At 54.5% G+C, this 24269-nt stretch overlaps 1 protein-coding gene across 1 annotated transcript; it reads left to right on the forward strand.

Moving 5' to 3' along the window:
- The first annotated feature begins 12 nt into the window (after positions 1 to 12).
- On the forward strand, positions 13 to 23670 carry Erbb2 (erb-b2 receptor tyrosine kinase 2). Its single transcript, XM_059271689.1, is given in 28 exon segments — positions 13 to 270; positions 6592 to 6743; positions 7455 to 7620; positions 7623 to 7667; positions 8867 to 9007; positions 9286 to 9348; positions 9519 to 9634; positions 9763 to 9904; positions 11436 to 11555; positions 11814 to 11940; positions 13347 to 13420; positions 13540 to 13630; positions 13813 to 14012; positions 14453 to 14585; positions 14672 to 14762; positions 15398 to 15558; positions 18233 to 18280; positions 19636 to 19774; positions 19861 to 19983; positions 20165 to 20263; positions 20486 to 20671; positions 20808 to 20963; positions 21078 to 21153; positions 21365 to 21511; positions 21912 to 22009; positions 22197 to 22385; positions 22612 to 22864; positions 22988 to 23670. Coding segments are annotated over 28 exon segments (3765 nt in total). The 5' UTR covers positions 13 to 197; the 3' UTR covers positions 23344 to 23670.
- Positions 23671 to 24269: the final 599 nt, after the last annotated feature.

Genomic DNA, 24269 nt, shown 5'->3' on the forward strand with positions numbered 1-24269 from the left:
AGGAGGAGGAGGGCTGCTCGAGGAAGTGCGGCGTGAAGTTGTGGAGCTGAGATTGCCCGCCGCTGGGGACCCAGAGCCCAGGAGCGCCCCTTCCCCGGCGGCCCCTTCCGGCGCCGCGCCTGTGCCTGCCCTCGCCGCGCCCCGCGCTCGCCGCCTGGTCCAGCCTGAGCCATGGGGCCGGAGCCGCAGTGAACACCATGGAGCTGGCGGCCTGGTGTCGCTGGGGGCTCCTCCTCGCCCTCCTGCCCCCCGGAGCCGCGGGCACCCAAGGTGGGTCTGGCATGGGGAGGGCGCGGGCCGCTGCGGCGGCGCCCACGGGCGGCTCACTCCGTGAGCTCTACAACCGGGCGGTCCGGGGCGATGGGGCGATCCCGGCTGCCGGCGCCGCGGCCCGGAGGGGATCAGAGCAGCTGGGGATGGGGCAGTCACTCGGAAGACCACACTGGAGGTCGGGACCAGCCTCCGATGGCCACACCGGAGCTTCCCGAGCTCAGGGAGGCTCCGGGAACTCCTCGGGAAAGTTCTCTGAAGCCGGCCAGAAAGTTTTCCTCCCGAGGGTGTGTGGAGCGCTGTGCGTGCGTGCGCGTGTTTCCCCCCTTCCGAGCCCCCTCACGCTTTCTCAAAGCTCTTCCAGTTGGCAGCCTCCGCCTCCGGACTGGACTGGGCAAGATGCCTTCGGGGTCCCCTCTGCCCTGCCCCTCCCCCTCCCCCCCCCTCCGGCCCTTTTGGTTTAGTAAGTTCCTCCAGCTTCCTGCGGGGTCGCCGTGGAGGGGGCGGTGGGGAAAGTAGCCGGTCCTGTTGAGCAGGGAGGACCGAGTGGCTGGTCCGCGGTTGAGTTGCTTCTCGTTGGTGTCTGGGGTTTGGGGGCACGGGGGTGGGGTGTAGGCATTTGTTTTGAACAAGTTTTTCCTTTTCTTTGTACCCCCCCCCCATGTTGGGGATGGAACACCCCCTACCCCACCCGCATACGCCGATCTCGGGACGTGCTAGGCAATCGCTCTACCACGGGGCTGCACTCCCCACGGTTTTGTTTTGAACAAGTTTTCTTAGAGCCAGCTTAAGTAGTGTGTGCTTTAGGACTCGGGGAAAGCTCGGATCTTGAAGGGTGATCGTGTGTTTCCCGGCTTTCATTTAGTAAAGTGGGAAGGGTTCCTGGACATTTGAGGGGAAGGCATCGGAAAGTAAGGTCAGCTAGGGGTAGACAGAGAGCTGGGTTGTTCTCTTGCCTCTGTCTTCGTGTTGGGGGCTGGGAGGGTGACCCGGCAGTGTGTATACTAACCCATATGTCCATTTCTACCATAAGCGTAAAAGCTGATATACACTCCGTGTGGGTCTGCTGTGCCAGGCTCCGTGGGTGGTGGGTGGTTCGCATGCATTCCTTCTTCGGTACTAAGAACAACTCCACAGTAGAAATACTAGTAGCCTTGTCCCAGGGTGAAAACATGGGCTGGAGAAATCATCGGATAAGTGGTGGACCCCAGGCAGTGTGACTCCCAGCCACATATTGGAAATCGTAGTATGCGTCTACCTGGAACAGTAGGGAGGGGTCCTGCTTCCTGAGTCAGTACGCTGTAGGGAACACACAGAAAGCAGGTTCTGGGAGCAGTAGATGTTCTCCAGAGGCCAGGGAGCCTAGAGACCGGTGGGGTGTCATCTGTGTGTCCCCCAGAGTCCCCATCAGTACACTGCTCTGCTTTCTGTGGGGTACCCCTGTATGTCTGAGGAGTTTATGATGGTTGTACGTTTGTGTGTGGGGCTTTGTGTTGCCAAACAGCAATCTCTGCTGACTTGGGGACAGAAGATGAACTCTGCCCTCTCCAGGAACTCCCTCAAGGTACTAGGCTATAATCTGCTGTAAACAGTGGGAGATGCCCCTGGCCTTGCTGCAGATGAGGTCTCCTTTCAGTTTCTCAGGAGGGCATCCTTCCTTTGGACTTTCTGTTGAGAAAAGTGAGGCCAGGCCCTTCCCCTGAGTCTGGGAGTGGAGTTGGCCAGGAGAGGCCTTGTGCTGTAGTGTGGGAACCTGAGGGGTCAGTTCTCCAGATGGGGTGGGGGTGCTCAACCCTCCAGGTGCTGGGTGCAGAGGGACAAGACAGTTTGGCCAGGAATGGTTAAGAAGACAGAGCACCATCCAGCTGCCCTTAGCTCCAGATTACACCCCAGGACTGGCGTAGGGCAGGTGTATAGGGGAAGGAGATCTGGGGAATGCCCAGAGGGTCAAGGTGTTGCTGGGATCCTCAGGGCTCTAGGTTTTGTGACATGCAGTGAACATGTTCTTAACCTTCCATGGCTCATTTGTATTTCAATTCTAGTGTGGTTCTGTCCAAACCCCTTTTTGCTATAGGGGAGTAATAGATTCCTCTTGCAGAGGACATAGGCTCCATTCCCAGCACCCACATGGTAGCTCACAGCCTCATAACTCTAGTTCTAGGAGTCCTGATGCCTAATTTTGACCTCCACAGGTACCAGGCATGTGTGTAGTATACACATAAGGGCAGGCTCATACACATCAAATAAAATAAACCCTAACAAAAAAAAGAAAAAAATATATATATTTCATGTCAGAGCCAAATGGAAAGACTTTCTCTTTTTTTCTGATCTGTAATTACCCAGCTCCTGCTGTATGCCCCTCTCTCACCTTTTAAAAACTTCTGTGTGTTTCCTATACGGTAGATTCTCTTTCGCAGATGGCTTTGTTCTCTCTCTGCACTGTCTTGTGAAGTGATGAAAAAAACAAACCTCAGAGAAATGAAGAGACTTACCAGGGGCATTAAGAGGTGATCGGAGTTTTAGTCATCGGCTAGGAATGGGTTAGAAAGCCTTGGGGCAGCCAGGCAATCACCCAGGGAAGAAGTGCTAGGCTGTTCCTCAGCATGGCCTTCCTGGCCCCTAACCCATGCCGAGATGGGGGCGGAGATCCCTTCTTTCCTGTCCAGCCCATGCTAGCTTTTCTCTTGGGCCCTCAGCAATGCCAGGGATGGAGGGCAGGAAAGTGCAGAGACCACCAGGACACACAGGCCCATGGGAATGTAGGCAGATAAAGTGGACACATGAGCTCATGGAAGCTGGGCTGGAAGGCAGAGGAGGGCCCAGAGAAGGTGTGCTTGTGCTTGGGTAAGTGAATGGGCAGGAAGGACCCCTTTCCTGTCCCCAACGGGTGGAGAGCTCCTCTGGTCTCCTGGAGTGAGACCTTCTGTTATGTGCTAGGCCACCACCGGTCAGGCAGAGGCTATACAGTGGGCCTGTATTCTCAACAGTGACAGTGGGTGAATCGTTGAAACCGATGTTTGGGTTGCTGCGGGTCTGTTTACAAAGCTTGCTTATGTTTGCAGACTGCGTGTGTCTCTCTCTTCCTCCTCTTTAACTCTCAGGGCCCCCTGAAGGGAGTAAGAGTTGTTACCGCTTGTTGAGGTCAGTAAATATTCACCGAGGGGCCAGCTAAGTCACAAGTCACTGTTGGCTTTAGAGATTAGAGTTTGATTTCGCTTCTGCCCTGGAGGGCTGAGCATGTATATATGCTCCCAGTGGCCCAAGAGTAGCTGAGCTAGGGTTCTGGAAAAAAGGACCTGAGCCCAGGCTCTGCTCTGACAGCAGCATCATAGAGCAGGTGTGTGTGGCAAGAGAGTCCTGGTGTCACTTGAGTGAGTGCTGGCCTCTGGCCTGGTTGGGGAGCTTTGGGGATATAGGTAGTTTCCTGGCAGTGTTTATGAAGACCGAAGGAAGTGTTGGCTTTCATACTGTGAGTAAGGTAGCAGCTGGAGGCCCAGCATGCAGGAGGTCCTGGGTTCTATCCTCAACACTGCCGATGAAAGAAGGAGAAAGAAAGAACGCAGCTGGGCCTGAGGACCAGTGGGAGACCAGAACCCGGATGAGAAGCCCTAAGCTGGGGTTAAACCTTAGTTACCAGTGTCTAGTGGGAGGGACCCAAAGGGCCAGCTCTGAGCTGAGGGATGGATACTTGTCATTTTCAGTTCGGAGGCTCTTCACTAGAGCCATTCCCACACTCCTTGATTCAGTCAGTCAGTAGATACTTGTCCAGCACTCACTATGAACCCTGCCTGGCCTTGCTCTGGGGTGGTCTTGCTTCATACTGCTTTTGTCTCCAAGAGTTGGAAGATGGGGCTTCGGAAGGGCACCTGTTTTGGAGGCAGAGAGCATCCCTGTGTAGAATTAGAGTCTTTTTGCCCCACCCTGAAATTCATGGGACAGGATGGTTATGGGGACCGTGGTCAGCTGATGGGGTAAGCCTGGTAAAGAGGGGGGGTGTGGGAGGGAGGCAGAGACTTGGAAAGGATCCAGAGACTTTCCTGGCTGTATGTCAGCGTGGTGTGTGTGTGTGTGGGGGGGGGTCAGCTGGCAGCTCCCAGCTCCCCTGGAGGAGGTCTCAGGGTACCAATTTTCCCACCTGTCTGCAAACACTTTAAGACTCTTACTCAAACCGACCACAAATCAGATAAACAAACTGGCTAGTGGGGTGTGGCTGCCACTCTTTCTGACCTTCTGCCCGGCCCAGCCACCCTGCCCTGCCTGTGCCAGTGTGTTTATTGGTCACACTGGAGAATAAGTGTGTTTTTATGCTTTTGGGGGTGTGTGGCATTGTTATTTGTGTGTGCGCTGAGGTTTAATGGAGGGAACAGGGGGTCTGAGGCAGACCTGGATTCATATCCCACTTCTCTTGCTCGCTTGCTGTTTTTTTTCGCTGTTGTTTGGTTTATTTTGGTTGTTTTTCTGGTGTTGTGGTGCTGGCATTGGAACTCCGGCCTTGTGCGTGCTCTGCAATGATTTACCACTGAACCTGTTTTATGATCTGGGAAGGATCCGTTTTCCTTCCGAGTAAAACAGAGGCAGTAGCCTCAGCCTTCAAAGTATACAGTAGGTACTCAGCTCGGTTACCATGGCGATTGCTATTGTTGTTTTCCTTTTGCTGGGCTGCCACAGGGGGTGGGCCCTCCTCCATCTCTGCCATCCCTGGCCTGGGCTCTGGGGCCTAGGGACAGCTGTGCATATAAGCAGCTGAGGCCACGATGCTGGGGGATGTCCTGGCAGCAGCGTGTTATTTTGGGCCTGGCTGCCACCCCTTGCTCCTGTTTCTTTTGGGAGACTTGGGGGGGGGGTGAGAAATAAGAGGGAGGGTGGGATACAAGTGGGTGCGGTATAGGGTGGGTAGGTCTGGTTGTCTCCCCTCCATTGAGGAGATGAGCCTTTGGGTTCTATTTCCTTTCCCTCCTCACTCCTTGCTTCCTTCCCTATCTGCCCAGAGGGGCGAGAAGAGACCTCTGTCAGTGTTCCTAGAAGGCCATCATCAGCTTGAGGCCATTGAAGGCAGCCTGGGAGCTCAGGAACTTGCCCCCAAGCCCTCCCTAGATCCAGAAGCGGGAAGATAACTAGGAGCTGGCTTTAGGCTCTGAGTAGCTGGTACAGCAGGGCTCCTGAAGACTGATCTCAGAGCTGCTGGTCTCTTGAATCTGCACACAGTCACTGAAAGGTGGAGCGGTAACCAATGGGGATTCTCAGCAGCTCAGGCACCCGTGGGCCTGTGTATGTGAGGGCAACACCTCCACCCGCCTTCCCCCCAACCTCCTGGGCAAGATGCACAGGTGATTCATCTTCTCACCCGAGCAGAAAAACAAGTTCAACTGGACACTTTAATCTCTTTCTTGCTGGTAGGCTTGGTGCCAGCTGCTACCTGGAGCCCCCTAGCTGGGGGGCAGCTTCTCCTATTGGGGGCCTTAGTGGGACTATCTGGTCTCCAGAAAACCAGCCTGAGGGTCAGGTTGGCAAGGGGATGGTAGTGCATCTTGGGACCCCTTTGGCTGATAGTTGGCACCGGGCAGGTACACAGAGCTGACGTAGTGCCCTGGTGGCAGGAGTTTCGTGGCATAGCTTCTCCCAGCTGCTTCTGGAGTCCTGCCCCAGGAGGTGGTGAGGGTGAGAGAGCCAGTGTCGGAACCTGCAGAGTGTGCCTCACCCTGGGCAGGATCTGCAGCCAAGTCCCCTAGCTGGGGTCCCAGGCTTTTCTTCTCCCTGTGAATGTGTTCCAGGGAGCTCTGCAATGTTGACCAGGCCCCGGACTCCCCTTATGTCCAGCAGTGACTCCAGTCAACCCTCCTTGCCCATGTTTTGGGTAGTACTGTGGGGCAGTTGTCCTGAGCGGGGAAGTTGACATTTGGGTGTTGGAATGGCAGGAGGAGAATGCCCTGAGTTGGTTTGCCTGGGAGACAGATGGGGGTACCCAGAGGGGTCTGATTCATCATCGCCTCTCTCTGGGGATTTTTCATCCTCAGTTCTGGGACAAAGGGAGGCTTTCTTCCCCTGCTGACACCCTGTATGGGTGGTAAGCCCTAAAGGGCTGACACATTGGGGCCCCTCTGGATGCTCAAGGTGGCCCGGCTACAAGGGGGCCTTTCCCCCAAACACCAGGGCATTCTTCTGCCCTAGACCCTGTGGATGCAGAGGCGTGGGAGGAAAGACTGTCAGCCATGCATTCTCCCTGTCTGAGATGACATGACTCCAGGGAGTGAGTGTGGAGGAGGTGACTAGATCGGAGAAGGTCATGAGCTGCGTCCTGACCCACATCCTCCCTTCCACCAGTGTGCACCGGCACAGACATGAAGTTGCGCTTCCCTGCCAGTCCCGAGACCCACCTGGACATGCTCCGCCACCTCTACCAGGGCTGTCAAGTGGTTCAGGGTAACCTGGAGCTTACCTACCTGCCTGCCAATGCCAGCCTCTCATTCCTGCAGGTGAGACCTGGTCCTGCTGAGCCCCCTGATTAGAGGTGTGTGAGGAAGGAGGTGCCTCTTTCCTCTGTTACCCTGGTTCCTCAAACAGGAATGCCTTTGATAACTATGTAAAACCCAGTTGACTGCCTCTGCCATGACTGGCCCAACTGTCCCCATCACTGTTCCTTTAGGGGTATAAATTCTAGGTGAATGTGGTCTAGACCTTTAACTTCTCCAGGCCTCAGTTTCTCTATTTATATACCAGACTGACAGACATCCTGGCCCACCATTGTGAAGAACGCCAGAGAAAATGTCTGAGGGAAGGTTATATGTAGGAGGGAGAGGAGTCCAGCCTCCTGGATTGTTTCTACAGGCCCTGGAGGGGGCTGCAAGGGACAGACATGGTCTGTTAAATCCCAGACGCCATCTTACACAGGCCCTACCTTTTAGAGATGAAGCTGAGATGTGCAGAGGGTGGGGCATGGGCTTGCAACTGCCAGAGTGCTCCTGTACTCCTTCTTATCAGTCCTGATCAACCAGACCAGAATCTGGTGAGGCCAGGTGGGAGTAGCCTAGGGCTCCATCTCGGGCATGAGGGGGCAGGATTGCTCAGTGGTCAGGGGGTCTCGCAGGACATAGCCCCAACCCTGGGTTACCCTCAGGCCTTGTGAGGTGCAGGCGCTTCTCAAGCCCAGACATGCTTCACCCTCCATCCCTTCCCCTTCCCGCCAGGACATCCAGGAAGTTCAGGGATACATGCTCATCGCTCATAACCAGGTGAGGCACGTCCCACTGCAGAGACTGCGCATCGTGAGAGGGACCCAGCTCTTTGAGGACAAGTATGCCCTGGCTGTGCTAAACAACCGAGATCCTTTGGATAATGCCACCACCGCCCCAGGCAGAACCCAGAAGGGCTGCAGGAGCTGCAGCTTCGAAGTCTCACAGGTACCTCTGCCACCATTCCAAGCTTCTCCTGGGTCTTGGTTGCTGACTGGGACCATTCTGGCTCCGGAGGGGCTCGGTGAGGGCTAGAAGGATGGTTCCTTCTGGTTGCGTGCAGGCCAGCCAAGCCTCCCTCTCTCTGCAACCCTATGAAGATTAGAAAAAGAGGGCCGCGTGGTGGCTCAGTGGCAGAGCGCATGGTTAGCATGTGCAAGGCCCCAGGTTTGATCCCCTCCTCTTCAGGAAGTTGCAGTTGCATCAGATCCATGATTGAATCATTAGGGATCAGGCTGGGTTTTGTGTTTTTTTTTCCCTCCATCTTTGTCATGTCAAAGTCTGCAGTTACCAACCCGTGGAACTGCATGTGGCAGCCCTGACCTGACCGTGTCCCAACCAGGGTCCCAGGTGCTTTGCATGCTGGATCCCATTTCCGTCATGCTACAATCCTGTAAGTCCTGCTACTAATCCGTCAAGTGTTTTTGTTTTTAAGTTTTTTTAAATTTATTTTTATTTAATGTGCATTGGTGTTTTGCCATGGGTGTCGAGTCCCCTGGAACTGGAGTTACACACAGGTATGAGCTGCCATGTGGGTGCTGGGAATTGAACCTGGGTCCTCTGGAAGAGCAGCCAGTGCTCTTAACCTCTGAGCCGTCTCTCCAGACCCGTTTCTTTGTTTTTGTTGTGTTTATTTTGGTTTCCTGGTCTTGTTGTTCTGATCCATGATCTCACTACATAGCCCACCCAGGCTGAACTTGACCCCGAAGCAGTCCTCCTGCCTCAGCTCCCTTAGTGCTGGGATCACAGGCATGCTGCCACCAGCCTTCTTCAGTGTTATTCTCACTCTGCAGATGAGAATCGAGGCATGCAGAGGATCAGTGGCTTGTCAAGGTTACACAGCCAGCCTGTGGTAACGTGGGGTTTCAGACTTTAGGGACTTTTTCCTTGTTCTGGTGCATGCTGAGTGTTTGCTCTGCCACTGAGCTATACCCCTGCCTCAGCGCCTCTCTGTTTACCCCCACACAGTGTGCACAGGGTGAGGGAAAAGGCAGCCGGGGAACTTCCCATCCACGTGAACATCCCCACTCTGCCGACCCAGTCCCCTCTTCCTAGTCCTGGGTTATCCCTGTGTGTGGCTGCTCAGGGGGAAGGTAGGAGGCCCCAGGGAGGCCTGGAGGGAGCTCACTATGTTGCCTTCCCCACAGAGATCCTGAAGGGAGGAGTTTTGATCCGAGGGAACCCTCAGCTCTGCTACCAGGACACAGTTTTGTGGAAGGATGTCTTCCGCAAGAGTAATCAGCTGGCTCCTGTAGATGTAGACAGCAGCCGCTTCCGGACTGTAAGCCATGTGCAGTGACAGCCCCCACCTGACCCAGACTGCCAATATACAGCCCATCTCAGCCACCCACCCTGCCCACTCCCCTTTCCTGTCCTGATGCTCTGTCTCCCCCGCCTGGAGGCACGACCTCCGCCTGTCCAGGGCTCTTTCCCTTGTGGGTCCCCCACTTACGGTGCATCTGCCCTTGGGCTCAGCTGACATGTTCCTGTCACCAGTATGCCACTCACCGTCTCCTCCTCTCCCTCCCTCCCTTACTGTCTCCTTTCCTTCCTTCCTTAGGCCCACCCTGCGCCCCAGCCTGTAAAGACAATCACTGCTGGGGTGGGAGTCCCCAGGACTGTCAGATCTGTGAGTCTGAGGGAGACCTGGTGTCTGGAGGTGGGGCTGGGGCAGGGGGACAGCTGGGAGTGGTGGGGGGACCGATTTGGGAGAAGATGTCTCCCAGAACGTAATGCTATGCTACTGAGGGTCTGGCGCCCAGACCCCACTGGACCCTCCCCCTGTCCTCTCGTCCCCAGTGACTGGCACCATCTGTACCAGCGGCTGTGCCCGATGCAAGGGCCAGCTGCCCACGGACTGCTGCCACGAACAGTGTGCTGCAGGTTGCACGGGCCCCAAGCATTCTGACTGCCTGGTATGTGCCACTCGCTCCTGTGCCCCTTGGGCCAGCCCTCCAGGAAGCAAGGGGTGGGCATCTCTCCTGGCACTGCCCTGCTGCCATGGGCACACCAGGCGTGACCACCAGCGGCCTGTCTCTGCCAGGCCTGCCTTCACTTCAACCATAGTGGCATCTGTGAGCTGCACTGCCCAGCCCTCGTCACCTACAACACAGACACCTTCGAGTCCATGCCCAACCCTGAGGGTCGTTACACCTTTGGTGCCAGCTGTGTGACCACCTGCCCCTGTGAGTGCTGGGTAGAGGAGCATCATTAATAACGCCTTGGCTAGGGAGGATGGCTTGCAGAAATGGGAGCGTGTTGTGAGTGTCATGTGCCCATTGGTCATGACTCTCGAGTCCAGCCGCCTCATTGTTTTTCTTAAAAAATGTTTTATTTATTTTTATTTTATGTGCGTGAGTGTTTTGCCTGCATGCATGTCTGTGCGCCGTGTGCATGCGTTTGCCCGTGGAGGCCTGAAGAAGGAGTCAGATCCCCTGGACCTGGTGGTCGTGAGCCACCACGTGGGCGCTGAGAACTGAACCTGGGTCTTCTGCAAGAGCAGCCAGTTTCTTAGCTGCTGAGCCATCTCTCCAGGCCTTGCCTTTTCTTTTTTGTTTTGTTTTGTTCTAGACAGGTTCTATCCATGTAGTCCTGGCTGTCCTGGAACTTGCTGTGTAGACCAGGCTGGCCTCGAACTCACAGAGAACCTCCCGTCTCTGCCTCCCAAGTGCTGGGATTTAAAGGTGTGCGCCACCACGCCTGGCTCCCACCCCTACCCCTCTTAAAATCAGGATCTCATGTAGCTCAGGCTGGCTTTACCTGGAATTCATCATGTGGCCAAGAACGACGCTGAGTTTCTGATCCTCCCGTCTTGCCCCTGCCAAGTGCTGGGATGACAAGCGTGTGCCACCACTCCTGGGTTTTTGCCTCATTCTGTTTAACAGACACGTAGCAGGCAGCAGCAAAAGAGCCCAGACTTGGGAGCTAAAGTGCAGGACTTGAAACCTATCATTTAATAATCTTAACTGCTTTCCCCTTGCTGTGCCTCAGTTTCCCCACCAGTATAATAGGGGCAGTGATAGTCCCATCCTAATACGTATATAATGTGTGAATGAATTAATATTTGTGACTCATTTAGAACAATGCCCAGTCTGTACTAAATACTCTTTTAAATGCATGTCTTACTCCACAGTCTGCATAGAGGAGGGCTTTGTGTGACAGTGACCCTAAGCACTGATGGATACTTAGGGACTGGGCTTGGGCCTGGGGACCCTCTTTCCTTCCTCTCATGGGAGGTGGAGTGGGCCTTTAGGTGCTGGTCTGGGTGAGAGGACAAGACGGGGAGCCAGATTGTTGGGTTCAAGTCCTGGTTCCTAGGTGGACACGGTGGCACAGGCCTGTCACCCTAACACTCAGAAGGTAGAGGTGGTGGGATCAGGAGTCCAGGTCATCCTCAGCGACATAGCGAGTTTGAGGCCAGTTTGGATTACATGGGACCACACCTTAAAAAAAAAATTTCTGGCTTTGTTACTTAGTAGCACAATGACGGGAATGATTTGCATAACTCCATGCTTTGATTTCCCTTTTTGCAAAATGCAAATCACAATGCTGTTGGAATAGGATGTTGTGAGGAGTAATGATTGCCCTGAGTCAGTTGTACAGAGAGGAGCTCCAGGGACTGGTTGGTAGTGTTCCTCTGAGACCTGGGCATGGTGGCCTTGCTCAGGGTGGGCTGGGAGGCCAGGGGACATAGATTTGCTTTCCCCATCTGTTCAGACAACTACTTGTCTACGGAAGTGGGGTCCTGCACTCTGGTCTGTCCCCTGAATAACCAAGAGGTGACGGCTGAGGATGGAACACAGCGGTGTGAGAAATGCAGCAAGCCCTGTGCCCGAGGTACCCACCCCACGCCAAGACCAGCTGCAGTCCCTGACTGCCAGCCCAGCCTGGCCCACCCCGCTATTGCTCAGACCCCCGGGGTTCCACCACTTCTCTCTCACTGTCTCTGCCTACCCTGCCCCTCTCCAAATCAGTCTCCTGAGTGTGTCTTGCCAGGGTAGGGAAGAGACCCGTCACTTGAGGAGGGGATAGCGGACAGGTCTCCGGTATGCCGGGTGGTGCTGAGATGGCTCCTTTTATCATCCTTCCCTCCAGTGTGCTATGGTCTGGGCATGGAGCACCTGCGAGCGGCAAGGGCCATCACCAGTGCCAATATCCAGGAGTTCGCTGGCTGCAAGAAGGTCTTCGGGAGCCTGGCATTTTTGCCAGAGAGCTTTGATGGGTGAGGGTACACGGTGGCCTGAGGTGGCGTTAGGGAAGACACGGTCCTGAAGACCCAGGGGTAACAGCAGTGTCTCTGAGGAATCCCCAGGTGGGAGACCAAGAATCCACAGGAGGCAGGTGGGAGGCCAGAGGGAGCGGGGACGTGGAGTTGAAAGTTGCTTTTATAAATAGCTTTAGACATGGACGTGTGTGGTGATCAAACCATCCAGATGAAGTCCAGTCTCCCATCCCAGAGGGAAAATTGTTCAAAGTTCTGTGTGTTCCTCTAGGCCTTCTGCGTGTTGGTGGACAGAGAGAGTGTCGGCTGGGGGCTGGCTTATGGAAACTGCCATGTACCTTGCTTTGGGGAGTTGCTCATGGTAGTTTTTATTGAGTGCCTCATTCTTTTATATTTTATATGCATTGGTGTTTTGCCTGCATGCATGTCTGTGGGAGGGTGTCAGAAGCCCTGGAACTGAAGCTATAGACAGGTGTGAGCTGCCATGTGGGTGCTGGGAATTGAACCTGGGTCCTCTGGAAGAGCCGCCAGTGCTTTTAAATGTTGAGCCATCTTTTCAGCGCCCAAGCTGCCTCATTCTTACAACAGCTGAAGAACAGGAGGCAACCAAGACAGGCAACAGAGTCCAGACTGGGGTTTGAAACCTACTCGTTTCCCGTCACCCCGTGTGTGTGTGTGTGTGTGTGTGTGTGTGTGTGTGTGTGTGTGTGTGTGTATCTGTGCGTGTCTGAAGGGCCGCCTCAAGTGTGACTCCTTAGGAGCCATCCACCTTGTTTTTCAAAATAGGACCCCTTACTGGCCTGGAGCTCACCAAAACAGGCTAGGCTGACTGGCCAGGGTGTCCTAGGAATTGTCTTTACCGCCTAGTGTTGGGGTTGCAAGCTCGCCGTCACACGTGGACTTTTTTCTGTGGGTTCTGGGTATTGAACTCAGGTCCTCACACTTGTATGGCAACGTCCTACTGATTGGCTTCATTGCCTTCTCCTTTCTATGCCTCAGTTCCCTCGTGTGTAAAATGAGGACCATCGTAGCTGTACCCTCGAGGTGGTTATACAGTCTGGAAGAGTTAATATTTGGGACACTCTTAGAACAGGGCTTGACAGATACCGAGCGCTCTCTGTGTTTGTATTTTAGAGCCTGCGGAGGGCAGGGCTTACTGTAGCAGCACCCCTGTTCACTAATGGCTACTTGGGTCATTTTCAGATTCCTCTCCTACAAACAGTTCCGCTTGTTTATGCCTCTGGCAGTCAGTGTCTCTGTCCGTCGGTCACACTTCTGCAAATGAGACTCTAGATCAAAGGGCACAAGTGTTGCTCTGCATTGAGGGTGGAGAGTGGTGTGTCAAACCTTCTGGGGCTCCTGCCCTCCATCCTTCTGCTCTACTGATTGCTCTCTGATCCTTCCAGGGACCCTGCCTCCGGCATTGCCCCCCTGAAGCCTGAGCAGCTTCAGGTGTTTGAAACCCTGGAGGAGATCACAGGTGGGCTCTGTCTTTCTGTGTTCTGCTCGGGGTGGGGGCGGGGGGTGCGGGGAGGCGGGGTAGGGGCGGGCAGGAGTGCTGGACCTTTCTGCATACCCAGTCCCCTCCTCTGCCGGCAGGTTACCTATACATTTCAGCATGGCCAGACAGCCTCCATGACCTCAGTGTCTTCCAGAACCTTCGAGTCATTCGGGGACGAATTCTCCACGAGTAAGTGTGAGGGGAGGGAGCCTAGGAGGCACGAGTGCCCTGCTCCCCAGTGACACCACAGTAGCTTTTACATGAGTTTGCCGAGTGTTCTGAGGCAGGAGGAGGGTGAAAGTGGCCCCTTGCTGGCCGGGAATGGGCCTGGAGTAGGAATCTTCTTGCAACTGGAAACCCCATTTCTACAGTGGTGCCTACTCACTGACGCTGCAAGGCCTGGGAATCCGCTGGCTGGGGCTGCGCTCTCTGCGGGAGCTGGGCAGCGGCCTGGCACTCATTCACCGCAACACCCATCTCTGCTTTGTACACACTGTACCTTGGGACCAGCTCTTCCGGAACCCCCACCAGGCCCTGCTGCACAGTGGGAACCGGCCAGAGGAGGAATGTGGTAAGACAGGAAGCCTAGCACCGTCTGCACGCGGGCCAGTACACAGAAGTATCCATGGCCTCTGGCCCTTCAGACCTCCTGGGTTAGCCCTTTGTTGTTGTTTTGAGACAGGATCTCACTCTGTAGCCCAGGCTGGCCTCGAACTCACAGAGATCCGCCTGCCTCTGCCTCCTGAGTGCTGGGATTAAAGGCGTGCACCACCACTGCCCACTAGAGCCCTGTTCTTCACTTTACCCGTGATGGCTTGGCCTCGTGGCATGGCATCCAGCTGTGTCCTTCCATGCTGCCCAAATACCCATCCCTTCCCTGTTTCTTGAACCGCAGACTTCTTCCTCTCCCTGAGTGTCCTAGCCTCCATCCTACCCCTCCAGCCCAGAGCCGGGCTCGTAGCCCCGAGCCTCTCCTAACACCTCTGTCTGCCGCGTTTCTCCTCACTGCAGGTCTCGAGGGCTTGGCCTGCTATTCACTGTGTGCCCATGGGCACTGCTGGGGCCCAGGACCCACCCAGTGTGTCAACTGCAGCCAGTTCCTTCGGGGCCAGGAGTGTGTGGAGGAGTGCCGAGTACGGAAGGGGTATGAGTGGCAGAGGAGTGGGTGGCTTGAGGGGCACACGGGGGGGACACCTCCCAGACCCCTTACTATGCCCACCTCTCTCGCAGGCTCCCTAGGGAGTATGTGAGTGGCAAGCACTGTCTGCCATGCCACCCTGAGTGTCAGCCTCAAAACAGCACAGAGACCTGCGTTGGATCGGTGAGGAGCTGCAGGGGGGTGGGGTGGGGTGGGGGAGGGCCCTCGGGGCCGGGGGAGGGGCAAGCAGAAGGGTACCGAGGGGCTGGCAGGTTGCTGCAAGGTAGAATACTCCCAGAGAAGGCTCAGCTTAGACCGGGACAGCCGGAGGTGGGGAGGTCGGGGAGGCTGGAACGGGGGGCTGCCCACATTGTGCTGTGGGTGGACCCCGAGCTACCTACCCCTTCCTGCTGGTGACACTGGAGCCCCGCAAACAATCCCCAGGAGGCCTGTGTCCTTGGCTGCGGCTGTGCTGAGGGCCAAACCCGGGCCCTGTTTCCAACTTCGGTTTTCACTTCCATAATAGGAGAATGTTGTAAGAGTTCCTACCTGGCTGGGGTGTGGTGAGAATGAAATTAAATAGGGTTTGGCACCGTGCCCAAGCACGGAGAAAACTTTGTACATAATAGTTGTCACTTGTCACGCCTTAGAGAACGCACGTCCGTCTCTGGGTGCCTCCGTTTCCTTGTAAGGAGCAGGGATGTTTACCTCAGTGACGGGGAGGCAGTGTGGCCCATTGGTCAGGGACACGGGGCCTGACCCTTCTGCTGTAGGGAATGGCTGTCCTAACTCCCCATGAACCCTTCCTCTCTGTGCAGGAGGCTGATCAGTGTACGGCCTGTGCCCACTACAAGGACTCACCCTTCTGTGTGGCTCGCTGCCCCAGTGGTGCAAAACCAGACCTCTCCTACATGCCCATCTGGAAGTACCCGGATGAGGAGGGCATATGCCAGCCGTGCCCCATCAACTGCACCCACTCGTGAGTGGAGGGAGTTTTTCCTGTAGAAAGGAAGGCTTTCGTGATAAGAGCCTCCCTGGAGCTCTTATTGTGCAAAGGGGATAAGTCCACCGCCATTCATACTGAGCTGTAAATTTTATTTATTTATTTATTTTGGTTTTTTGAGACAGGGTTTCTCTGTAAAACAGTCCTGGCTGTCCTGGCACTCGCTTTGTAGACCAGGCTGGCCTTGAACTCACAGAGATCCGCCTCCCCTCTGCCTCCCAAGTGCTGGGATTAAAGATGTGTGCCACCACTGCCTGGCTGAGATGTAATTTTTATATTTCTTTTCTAATTACAAAAATAACCCCTGAGGGGCTGGAGAGGTGGTTTGGAGGTTGAGAGCACTTGCTGCTCTTTCAGAGGACTGGAATTTGGTCCACCAGGAGACTCGCGATTGCTGTTCACTCTAGCCGCAGGAGCTCTCGGGCTTTTTTCTGGCCTCTGCAGGTGCACACATATACTCAGACACACACAGCTATAGGAAATTAAAAATAACACATTAGGGGTTGGCAGGATGGTTCGGTGGGCAGAGGCACTTGCTCAGAAGCCTGATGATTTCAGTTACGTCACCAGAGGAAACAGTCCAAGTCAGTCACAGTAGAATTGCCAGCAGCATTCTTTTATATCTCACACGGTAATTTACAGTCTTAATGTGTTATTGTAAACATTTATTCTAACTGCATTTGTGTGTGTGTGTGTGTGTGTGTGTGTGTGTGTGTGTGTGTGTTTGGCAGCACGCGTGTGCATGACAGGCATGTGGAAGTCAGAGACAACCTCTGGAAGTCAGTTCTCTCCTCTGCCACATGGGTCCCAGGGATTGAACACAGTCATCAGGCGTGGTTGCAAGTGCCCTTCCTTCCCTGCTGAGCCATCTTACCAACCACCACCATATGATCTTCTCTTCTTTTTTTCCTTAAAACTACATTATGTATGTGCAATGGTGTGTTTTAGTTAGGATTTCTACTGCTGTGATAAACACCATGGTCAAAAGTAACTTGGGGGGAAAAAGTTTATTTAACTTACACATCCACATCACGGTCCATCCATCCATGGAAGTCAGGGCAGGAACTCCAGACAGGAATCTGGAGGCAGGAATTGATGCAGAGGCCATGGAGGAATTCTGCTTCCTGGCTTGCTCCTCATGGCCTGCTCAGCCTGTGTTCTAACAGCACACTGGACCACCAGCCTGAAAGACACTGCCCACAGTGAGCTGTGCCCACCCATGTCAACCATCAGTCAAGAGCACATACCACAGGCTAGCCCACAGGCCAGTCTGGTGGGAGTATTTTTCAGTTGAGGTTCCCTCTTCCCAAATGACTGTGGCTTACGTCAAGTTGCCATAAGAGCCAGTGCAGGTTTTTCTGTCTGTTTGTAGCTATGCACACTGTGTGTGCGCCTGGTGCCCGTGGACACCAGAAGAGGCAGTCAGATTCCTTGGAACTTGAGTTACAGAGTATTGCGAGGCACCATGTAGGTGCCGGGAATCAAACCCAGGTCCTCTGGAAGATCATCACTCCTGCCCTCGTTTATTTATTTGTTTTGTTTGTTTGTTTATGTATTTATTCATTCGTTCGTTTATTTAAGGTTGTTTTTGTTTTGTTTGTTTTTGAGACAGGGTTTCTCTGTTGTAGCTCTGGCTGTCCTGGAACTTGCTCTGTAAACTAGGCTGACCTCGAACTCACAGAGATCCTCTGTCTCTCAGTGCTTCGATTAAAGGCGTACGCCACCACCGCCGCCGCAGCCGCCGCCAACTGGCCTGCCCTGGTTTTTTTAAACTTTTTTTATGATTTATTTATTTTTATTTCATATGCATTGTTGTTTTGCCTGCATGTATGTCTGTGTGAGGGCATCGGATCCCCTGGAACTAGAGTTATAGACAGTTATGGGTGCTGGGAATTGAACCTGGTTCCTCTGGAAGAGCGGCCAGTGCTCTCAACCGCTGAGCCATCTCTCCAGCCCTCTGCCCTTCCCTCATTTCTTAATGTAATACAGCTCTTCTCTACATAGTGTGTGTTTTGCTTCTCACCCACTTTCTGCATCCTTTTCTGTAAGCACATCTCGGCCTACCCTCTACAAACTTTTCAGTTTGTAGCCTGTCACTCAGCACCAAGCCCTGTTTGAGGGATATTGCTCTTGCTTGCCTTTTTTTTTTTTTTTTAAACAGTTCATTACCATTCAGCTCCACATACAAAGGGGCATCTGTGTGCATGCCTTCTTGTGACCTGGTGTTGGCATGGCAGTGCCAATTGTTGGGGCAGAACTGTTGATATTTTATTGCTTGGTTGGTGGAGATAGATGCCAGGGCCTTGTAGACCCTCCCTCACTAAGCTACAGCCCAGCCCCATGCTGTTTAATAGGTCTTGCCAAACTCTCCTCTCCTGTGCTGTACATATACCCTGGGCCTCTTTCATGAGGGAATACCTGATTTTTCAGCCTTGGTAGTAGCCCCCTTCCCGCCCAGCACAGGAAGTTACAGGAATGTAGGGGAGGTAGGCTCCCACACTGAAGAAAGAATCTTCTTGTGGGCTGGCGCAGAGCAAATTGGTGACCTGGAGCCCAGTTTCTGCTTGTCACAATGGGGATGATAATCCTGCCACACCTGCCCCAAGAGGCTGTTCCCAGGGTTGATGGTGGCTCTCTCTCTCTTTTACAGCTGTGTGGATCTGGATGAACGAGGCTGCCCAGCAGAGCAGAGAGCCAGGTAGGACTGAGCCCCAGAGGTACCCCGTTGCCCCTGACTCCTTCATTGGCCCTGGGTGGTCAGTAATCCAGAGAGGGATTTCCCAACATGCCGCATACACATGCCTCCCTCCTTAGCCTATTCTTCTGTTGACTTGTGTTTTAACAAGTGGATGAAGACCTGCTCAGGATGCTGTGGGGTAAGGGATGCTGGAAATGTGGTCAGTGTACCAAGAGCCTCCCTGGGGATGTTTCTCTAGGGACACAGGCCAGGTTCAAGCTCCTAGAACTGGGGATAAACTAAGCAGAGTACTGTGGTAGCATGCCGAGCCTCTGAGTATTCGAGCTGAGCAGCTGGAGGCTTCCAGGAGGGGGCGCTGTGGATCCTTTGCACTTAAGTAGAGGATCAGGCAAGTCTAGAGTAGCTAAGAGATCTATCTCTAGGGTGTGTGCTGTGAACCATAAAGTGCAGAGGGGTGAAAGTTGAGGCAGTGAGGGCCAGATCTGGAGGGTAGAGTTCTTGACCACTGGGCCATAGATTGTCAGAGCGGAGCGTTGGAAAGGAGAAAAGCAAGCTGGGGTAGCTGGGGTATGCTCCAAAGAGCTGCTGTTTGTCCCTGAAGCAAACATTCAAGAAATGTTTGCTATATGGCAGGCCTTGTGCAGAGTGAGATGGGGAAGAAGGGAGCAAGGACGACAAGACTGTTTTCTGGCGGGGCCTGGTGGCACACACCTCTAACCCCAGCACTTGGAAGACTGAGGCACATGCATATAAGTGCAAAGCCGGTCTGGACTACATAGTCACAAAAATAAGTGAATCAGCAAATAAAAGGTCTGGTGACTATCAAGGGTCCCTGTGTGCCCTAAGATGAGCTGAATCATAAAAAGATGATACATCATGGAGAAATAGGGGTCCTGGTAATGGGTGTCTTAGGTACAACAGCTGCAAGGAATGGGAAACCATGGCTCCTTGGAGAAAGCTTTGACTAGTACCTGAGAGCCTTGGGTGCACATTCCTGGGCTCCATTTCAAGTGTGGCAGAATCCCTGGGGTGGTGCAGATCAACAAGGTCTCTGTTGGATTTTTTTTCCCATGAAGTTGTTGTTGTTGTTGTTGTTGTTGTTGTTGTTTTTGGTGGTTGTTTTTCTCTGTATAGTCTTGGCTGTCCTGGATCTCGCTCTGTAGCCCAGGCTGGCCTTAAACTCACGGAGATCCACGTGCCTCTGCCTCCCGAGTGCTGGGATTAAAGGCGTGTGCCACCTTGCCCAACTTCCCATGATGTTTTTGAGCCAAGGCACATTCCTGTCCCTTCATAGGGTCTCTCCAAATTTCCTCCCTAGACTAGTCCTAATCTCTGACTCTGGGCTCTGTTTTCAGCCCGGCAACATCCATCATCGCGACTGTGGTGGGCATCCTGTTGTTCCTGGTCATAGGGGTGGTTGTCGGGATCCTGATCAAGAGAAGGCGGCAGAAGATCCGGAAGTACACAATGCGGAGGCTGCTGCAGGAGACTGAGGTGAGGTGGGCTGAGGGCCTCCTCTTGCCCCCACCCCCACCATCTGCGGCTTGCTTGGCACTCACCCTGACACCCTCTCACTCCAGCTAGTGGAGCCACTGACACCTAGTGGAGCCATGCCCAACCAGGCTCAGATGCGGATCCTAAAAGAGACCGAGCTAAGGAAGGTGAAGGTGCTTGGATCGGGAGCTTTCGGCACCGTCTACAAGGTCAGAAGGGCCCAGGTTCTGGCATGGCTGTGTCTGGAGCGGGGCTGTGTCTGGAGGGGCGTGGTCAAGAGAGAGGAATGGGCCAAGCTGGAGCGTGGGGAAGGCTACTCCTCAATGGCCTTTTGGGGACCAGCTGGATCTGGACCACAGGCCTGATTCAAGTCCTTTTCTTTCTGCTCAGGGCATCTGGATCCCAGATGGGGAGAACGTGAAAATCCCAGTGGCCATCAAGGTGTTGAGGGAGAACACATCCCCAAAAGCTAACAAAGAAATCCTAGATGTAAGCCCTTTCACCCTCTCCCTTGGGACTTGTGAGAAGCCCCCTAGCTGCAGATCTGGGCCGCTTTCTCTTCTGTAGGGTTTGAGATGGAGCCCGTAAACCTTGACTCACAATCTTCCCGGTCTGCAGGCCCTGCAGGGATGGGGGAGGGTCTCCAGGAGGGGAGTATGGTGGGTGGGAGTAGGTGGTTTCCTGTCCCCCTCAGTGTACCCTTGCCTGCAGGAAGCGTATGTGATGGCTGGTGTGGGTTCTCCATATGTGTCCCGCCTCCTGGGCATCTGCCTGACATCCACAGTGCAGCTGGTGACTCAGCTTATGCCCTATGGCTGCCTTCTGGACCATGTCCGAGAACACCGAGGTCGCCTGGGCTCCCAGGACCTGCTCAACTGGTGTGTTCAGATTGCCAAGGTATGTGCTTGGGGGCTTCTGACTCTGCAGGTCCTTTGGGTGCAAATCCCTGTCTTCATGTGGGGCCAGGATGGGATGGGCAGTGTCAGTAAAGTGAGATCCAGACTCAGGTTCCACACCGATGTCCATTTCTCAGGGGATGAACTACCTGGAGGAAGTACGGCTTGTGCACAGGGACCTGGCTGCCCGGAATGTGCTGGTCAAGAGTCCCAACCATGTCAAGATTACAGACTTCGGGCTGGCCCGGCTGCTGGACATTGATGAGACAGAGTACCATGCAGATGGGGGCAAGGTTGGAGGAAGGATGGCTGGGGTGGGGTGGGGTGGTCTCTGACCATTGGGAGAACTTTGAGAAGGGTCACCTCCCTACCACATCCATTCAGGACCTTTTGCTCTGCATTCCCAGGTACCCATCAAGTGGATGGCATTGGAATCCATTCTTAGACGGCGGTTCACCCATCAGAGTGACGTGTGGAGCTATGGTGTGTGGAGGTGGTGATAGGGAGGGCTGGATGAGTAGCCATGGCAGGGTGGGATACAGGTAGAAGAACGAGGGTGGGGATGGAGGGGAGGAGGAGGACTGATGTCCACCCTGTGGGGGTCTGTGCCACCTGGGGTGTGAGGAGGCAGAACCTCTCCCTTGGTACACCTAAGCTTCCTGTTTCCCTCACTCCCGATGCCTGTCTGTCCTAGGTGTGACTGTGTGGGAGCTGATGACATTTGGGGCCAAACCTTACGATGGGATCCCAGCCCGGGAGATCCCTGACTTGCTGGAGAAAGGAGAGCGCTTGCCTCAGCCTCCAATCTGCACTATCGATGTCTACATGATTATGGTCAAATGTGCGTGGTGGGCGGGGCTGAACCTCAGGTGTGGAGGAAGGGTGGTCCGACCTACATGTGGGGACTTATACGCTGGGGGAGGAAGCGTGAGATGTGAATGGGCTCGGGTGTCCTTGAAGGAGCCTCAGAAGGTGCTTCATCCCATTCACAGTAGAAGGTCTAGCTGCTCAAGAGGACAGCTGTTGAGAGGGGAGATGCCGGTTTATAGGGGGAAAGTAGGAGAGATGCTCCAGGGTTCTGACTCAAGATCCCAGAATCCACCTGTGCTTTTCCGCCATGTGAGGACTTTGGGCTGAGCCAGGGTTGTCTAGGCCAGACTCACAGGGAGCAGGAAAGGGCCAGGTAGCTGTTCCTCAGCCTGGCCCTGGGACAAGGAATGCTGAGCTCTCTCCTGCCCTAGGTTGGATGATAGATTCTGAATGTCGCCCGAGATTCCGGGAGTTGGTATCAGAATTCTCCCGCATGGCAAGGGACCCCCAGCGCTTTGTGGTCATCCAGGTACTGGGCCTTCCCACTCCATCCCCACCCAACAGTACCCTCCCCTCCTGCAGAGAGCGGGAAAGGGAAGGGACCCCTGGATGCCAAGTCCCCAAGTCCCCACCTCTAGTCGAAGCTTGGTGAACCTTTCTGGGGACCTAGACGCTAAGCTGGGAAGGGCTGTCATTTATGTCTCTTTCCTCCCTAGAATGAGGACTTCGGCCCATCCAGCCCCTTGGACAGTACCTTCTACCGTTCACTGCTGGAGGACGATGACATGGGGGACCTGGTAGATGCCGAAGAGTATCTGGTCCCTCAGCAGGGATTCTTCTGTCCAGATCCTGCCCCAGGCACTGGGAGCATGGCCCACCGTAGACACCGCAGCTCATCTACCAGGGTCAGTGCCCATTATTGAACAGAAGCTATCAGGGTCCCTTCTCCCCCCTCACATTCACATTGCCTTAAATTTCCATTACCATTACTGCTTTCCAACCTCTGGGACTCCATTCTCTCCATCATGTCCCCAGGGTGACCTGTCTTTTTCCCAGGACCCTGTCATTCCCTGCCAAGGTCCCCCTCCCGGACCTTTGAGTAACCTCCATCATGACCCTCTCTTACCCCAGAGTGGAGGTGGTGAGCTGACACTGGCCCTGGAGCCCGCAGAAGAAGAGCCCCCCAGGTCTCCACTGGCTCCCTCAGAAGGGGCTGGCTCTGATGTGTTTGATGGTGAACTGGGAGTCGGGGTAAACAAAGGGTTGCAGAACATCTCTCCACATGACCTCAGCCCCCTACAGCGGTACAGCGAGGACCCCACATTACCCCTGCCTGCCGAGACCGATGGTTATGTTGCACCTGTGGCCTGCAGCCCCCAGCCCGGTATGGAATCCAGGCCTGAGAGATTGGGAGCTGGGAACCCTCAGGCCACACTCGCTGAGGGGCAGCGGTGGGGCAGGGACATCTTGGTTCCTTTTCATTAACAGCTCCTCTTCTCCCCTGCAGAATATGTGAACCAGCCAGAGGTTAGACCTCAACCTCCCTTGACCCCGGAGGGTCCTCTGCCTCCTGTCCGGCCTGCTGGTGCTACGCTAGAAAGACCCAAGACTCTCTCTCCTGGGAAGAACGGGGTTGTCAAAGACGTTTTTGCCTTTGGGGGTGCCGTGGAGAACCCTGAATACTTAGCACCCAGAGGGGGCACTGCCTCTCAGCCTCACCCTTCTCCTGCCTTTTGCCCAGCCTTTGACAACCTCTATTACTGGGACCAGAACCCTTCAGAGCGGGGGTCTCCACCAAGTAACTTTGAAGGGACCCCTACAGCAGAGAACCCGGAGTACTTGGGCCTGGATGTGCCAGTATGAGGCATGTCTGCAGAGGCCCTGTTCTGCCTTCAGAGTGAGGGAGGCCTGGCTTGTGGTCTCCATCACTACAAAGCAGGAAGAGGTCCTCTGGCCACGTTCCATCCAGGGCTGTCTGCTATGCCAGGAACCCACTCTACGGACCCTTTCTTGCTGCTTGAATCCTGAGTGGTTGAGAGGGGCCGCCTGGCTGGAAGAGGTGGCCCACTGGACAGCCTCTGGATTCCAGACTCTGCCCTGACAGTCTGTAGGGTCCAGGGGATATCACAGCCATGGCTCCTCCCCTGGCCTGCCTCTTGGTTCTAAGGACTGAGGGAAGCTCAGCCTAGAAGGGAATACCTTGGGAACAGGACAAGCCACTAGGACTGAGACATGTGCATCCTACGAGGTGCATCCAGACCAATCCTTGTACAGAGTGTATTTTGTTCTGTTTTTACTTTTGTTTTTTAAAAGATGAAATAAGGACACCGTGGGAGAGTGGCCGTTTTATAGAAGTTAGGGAGTGGCGTCTGTCTTCCTCCATTTGCAGTGAGATTTGTATAATAGTTGGGCCCCAGCCTCTGTCTGGGAGTGGTTCTGGGCTAAGCCTTCCTGCTCACTTGGCACACAGTCCTCCCTGGAGTGAGTGGGTAGAGAGCTTCCAAAAGTTTGAGGTGGTTTGGTTTGGGGTTGGGGGATTGGGGAGTTAGGATTCCTTTCTGAGGACCCTTTGGTGACAGGATCATTCTCCACGGGATGCGCTCATTCGAAGGCCACTGCCAGAATGAGTTCCTCTCCTCCAAGGGGGAAAGTGGACTTGGGGAAGGGGCTGTGTGTGTGACTCCGTTTCCTTGCCTTAGAGACATGCATCTGTCCAGAAAAGACCAACCCCAGGAGGTGTTAACAGGGCCAGACTGTCCTCCATGCTCCCCGCAGGCTGGACATAAACA

The sequence above is a fragment of the Peromyscus eremicus genome, chromosome 8a (genome assembly GCF_949786415.1).
Source record: "Peromyscus eremicus chromosome 8a, PerEre_H2_v1, whole genome shotgun sequence".
NCBI lineage: Eukaryota > Metazoa > Chordata > Mammalia > Rodentia > Cricetidae > Peromyscus > Peromyscus eremicus.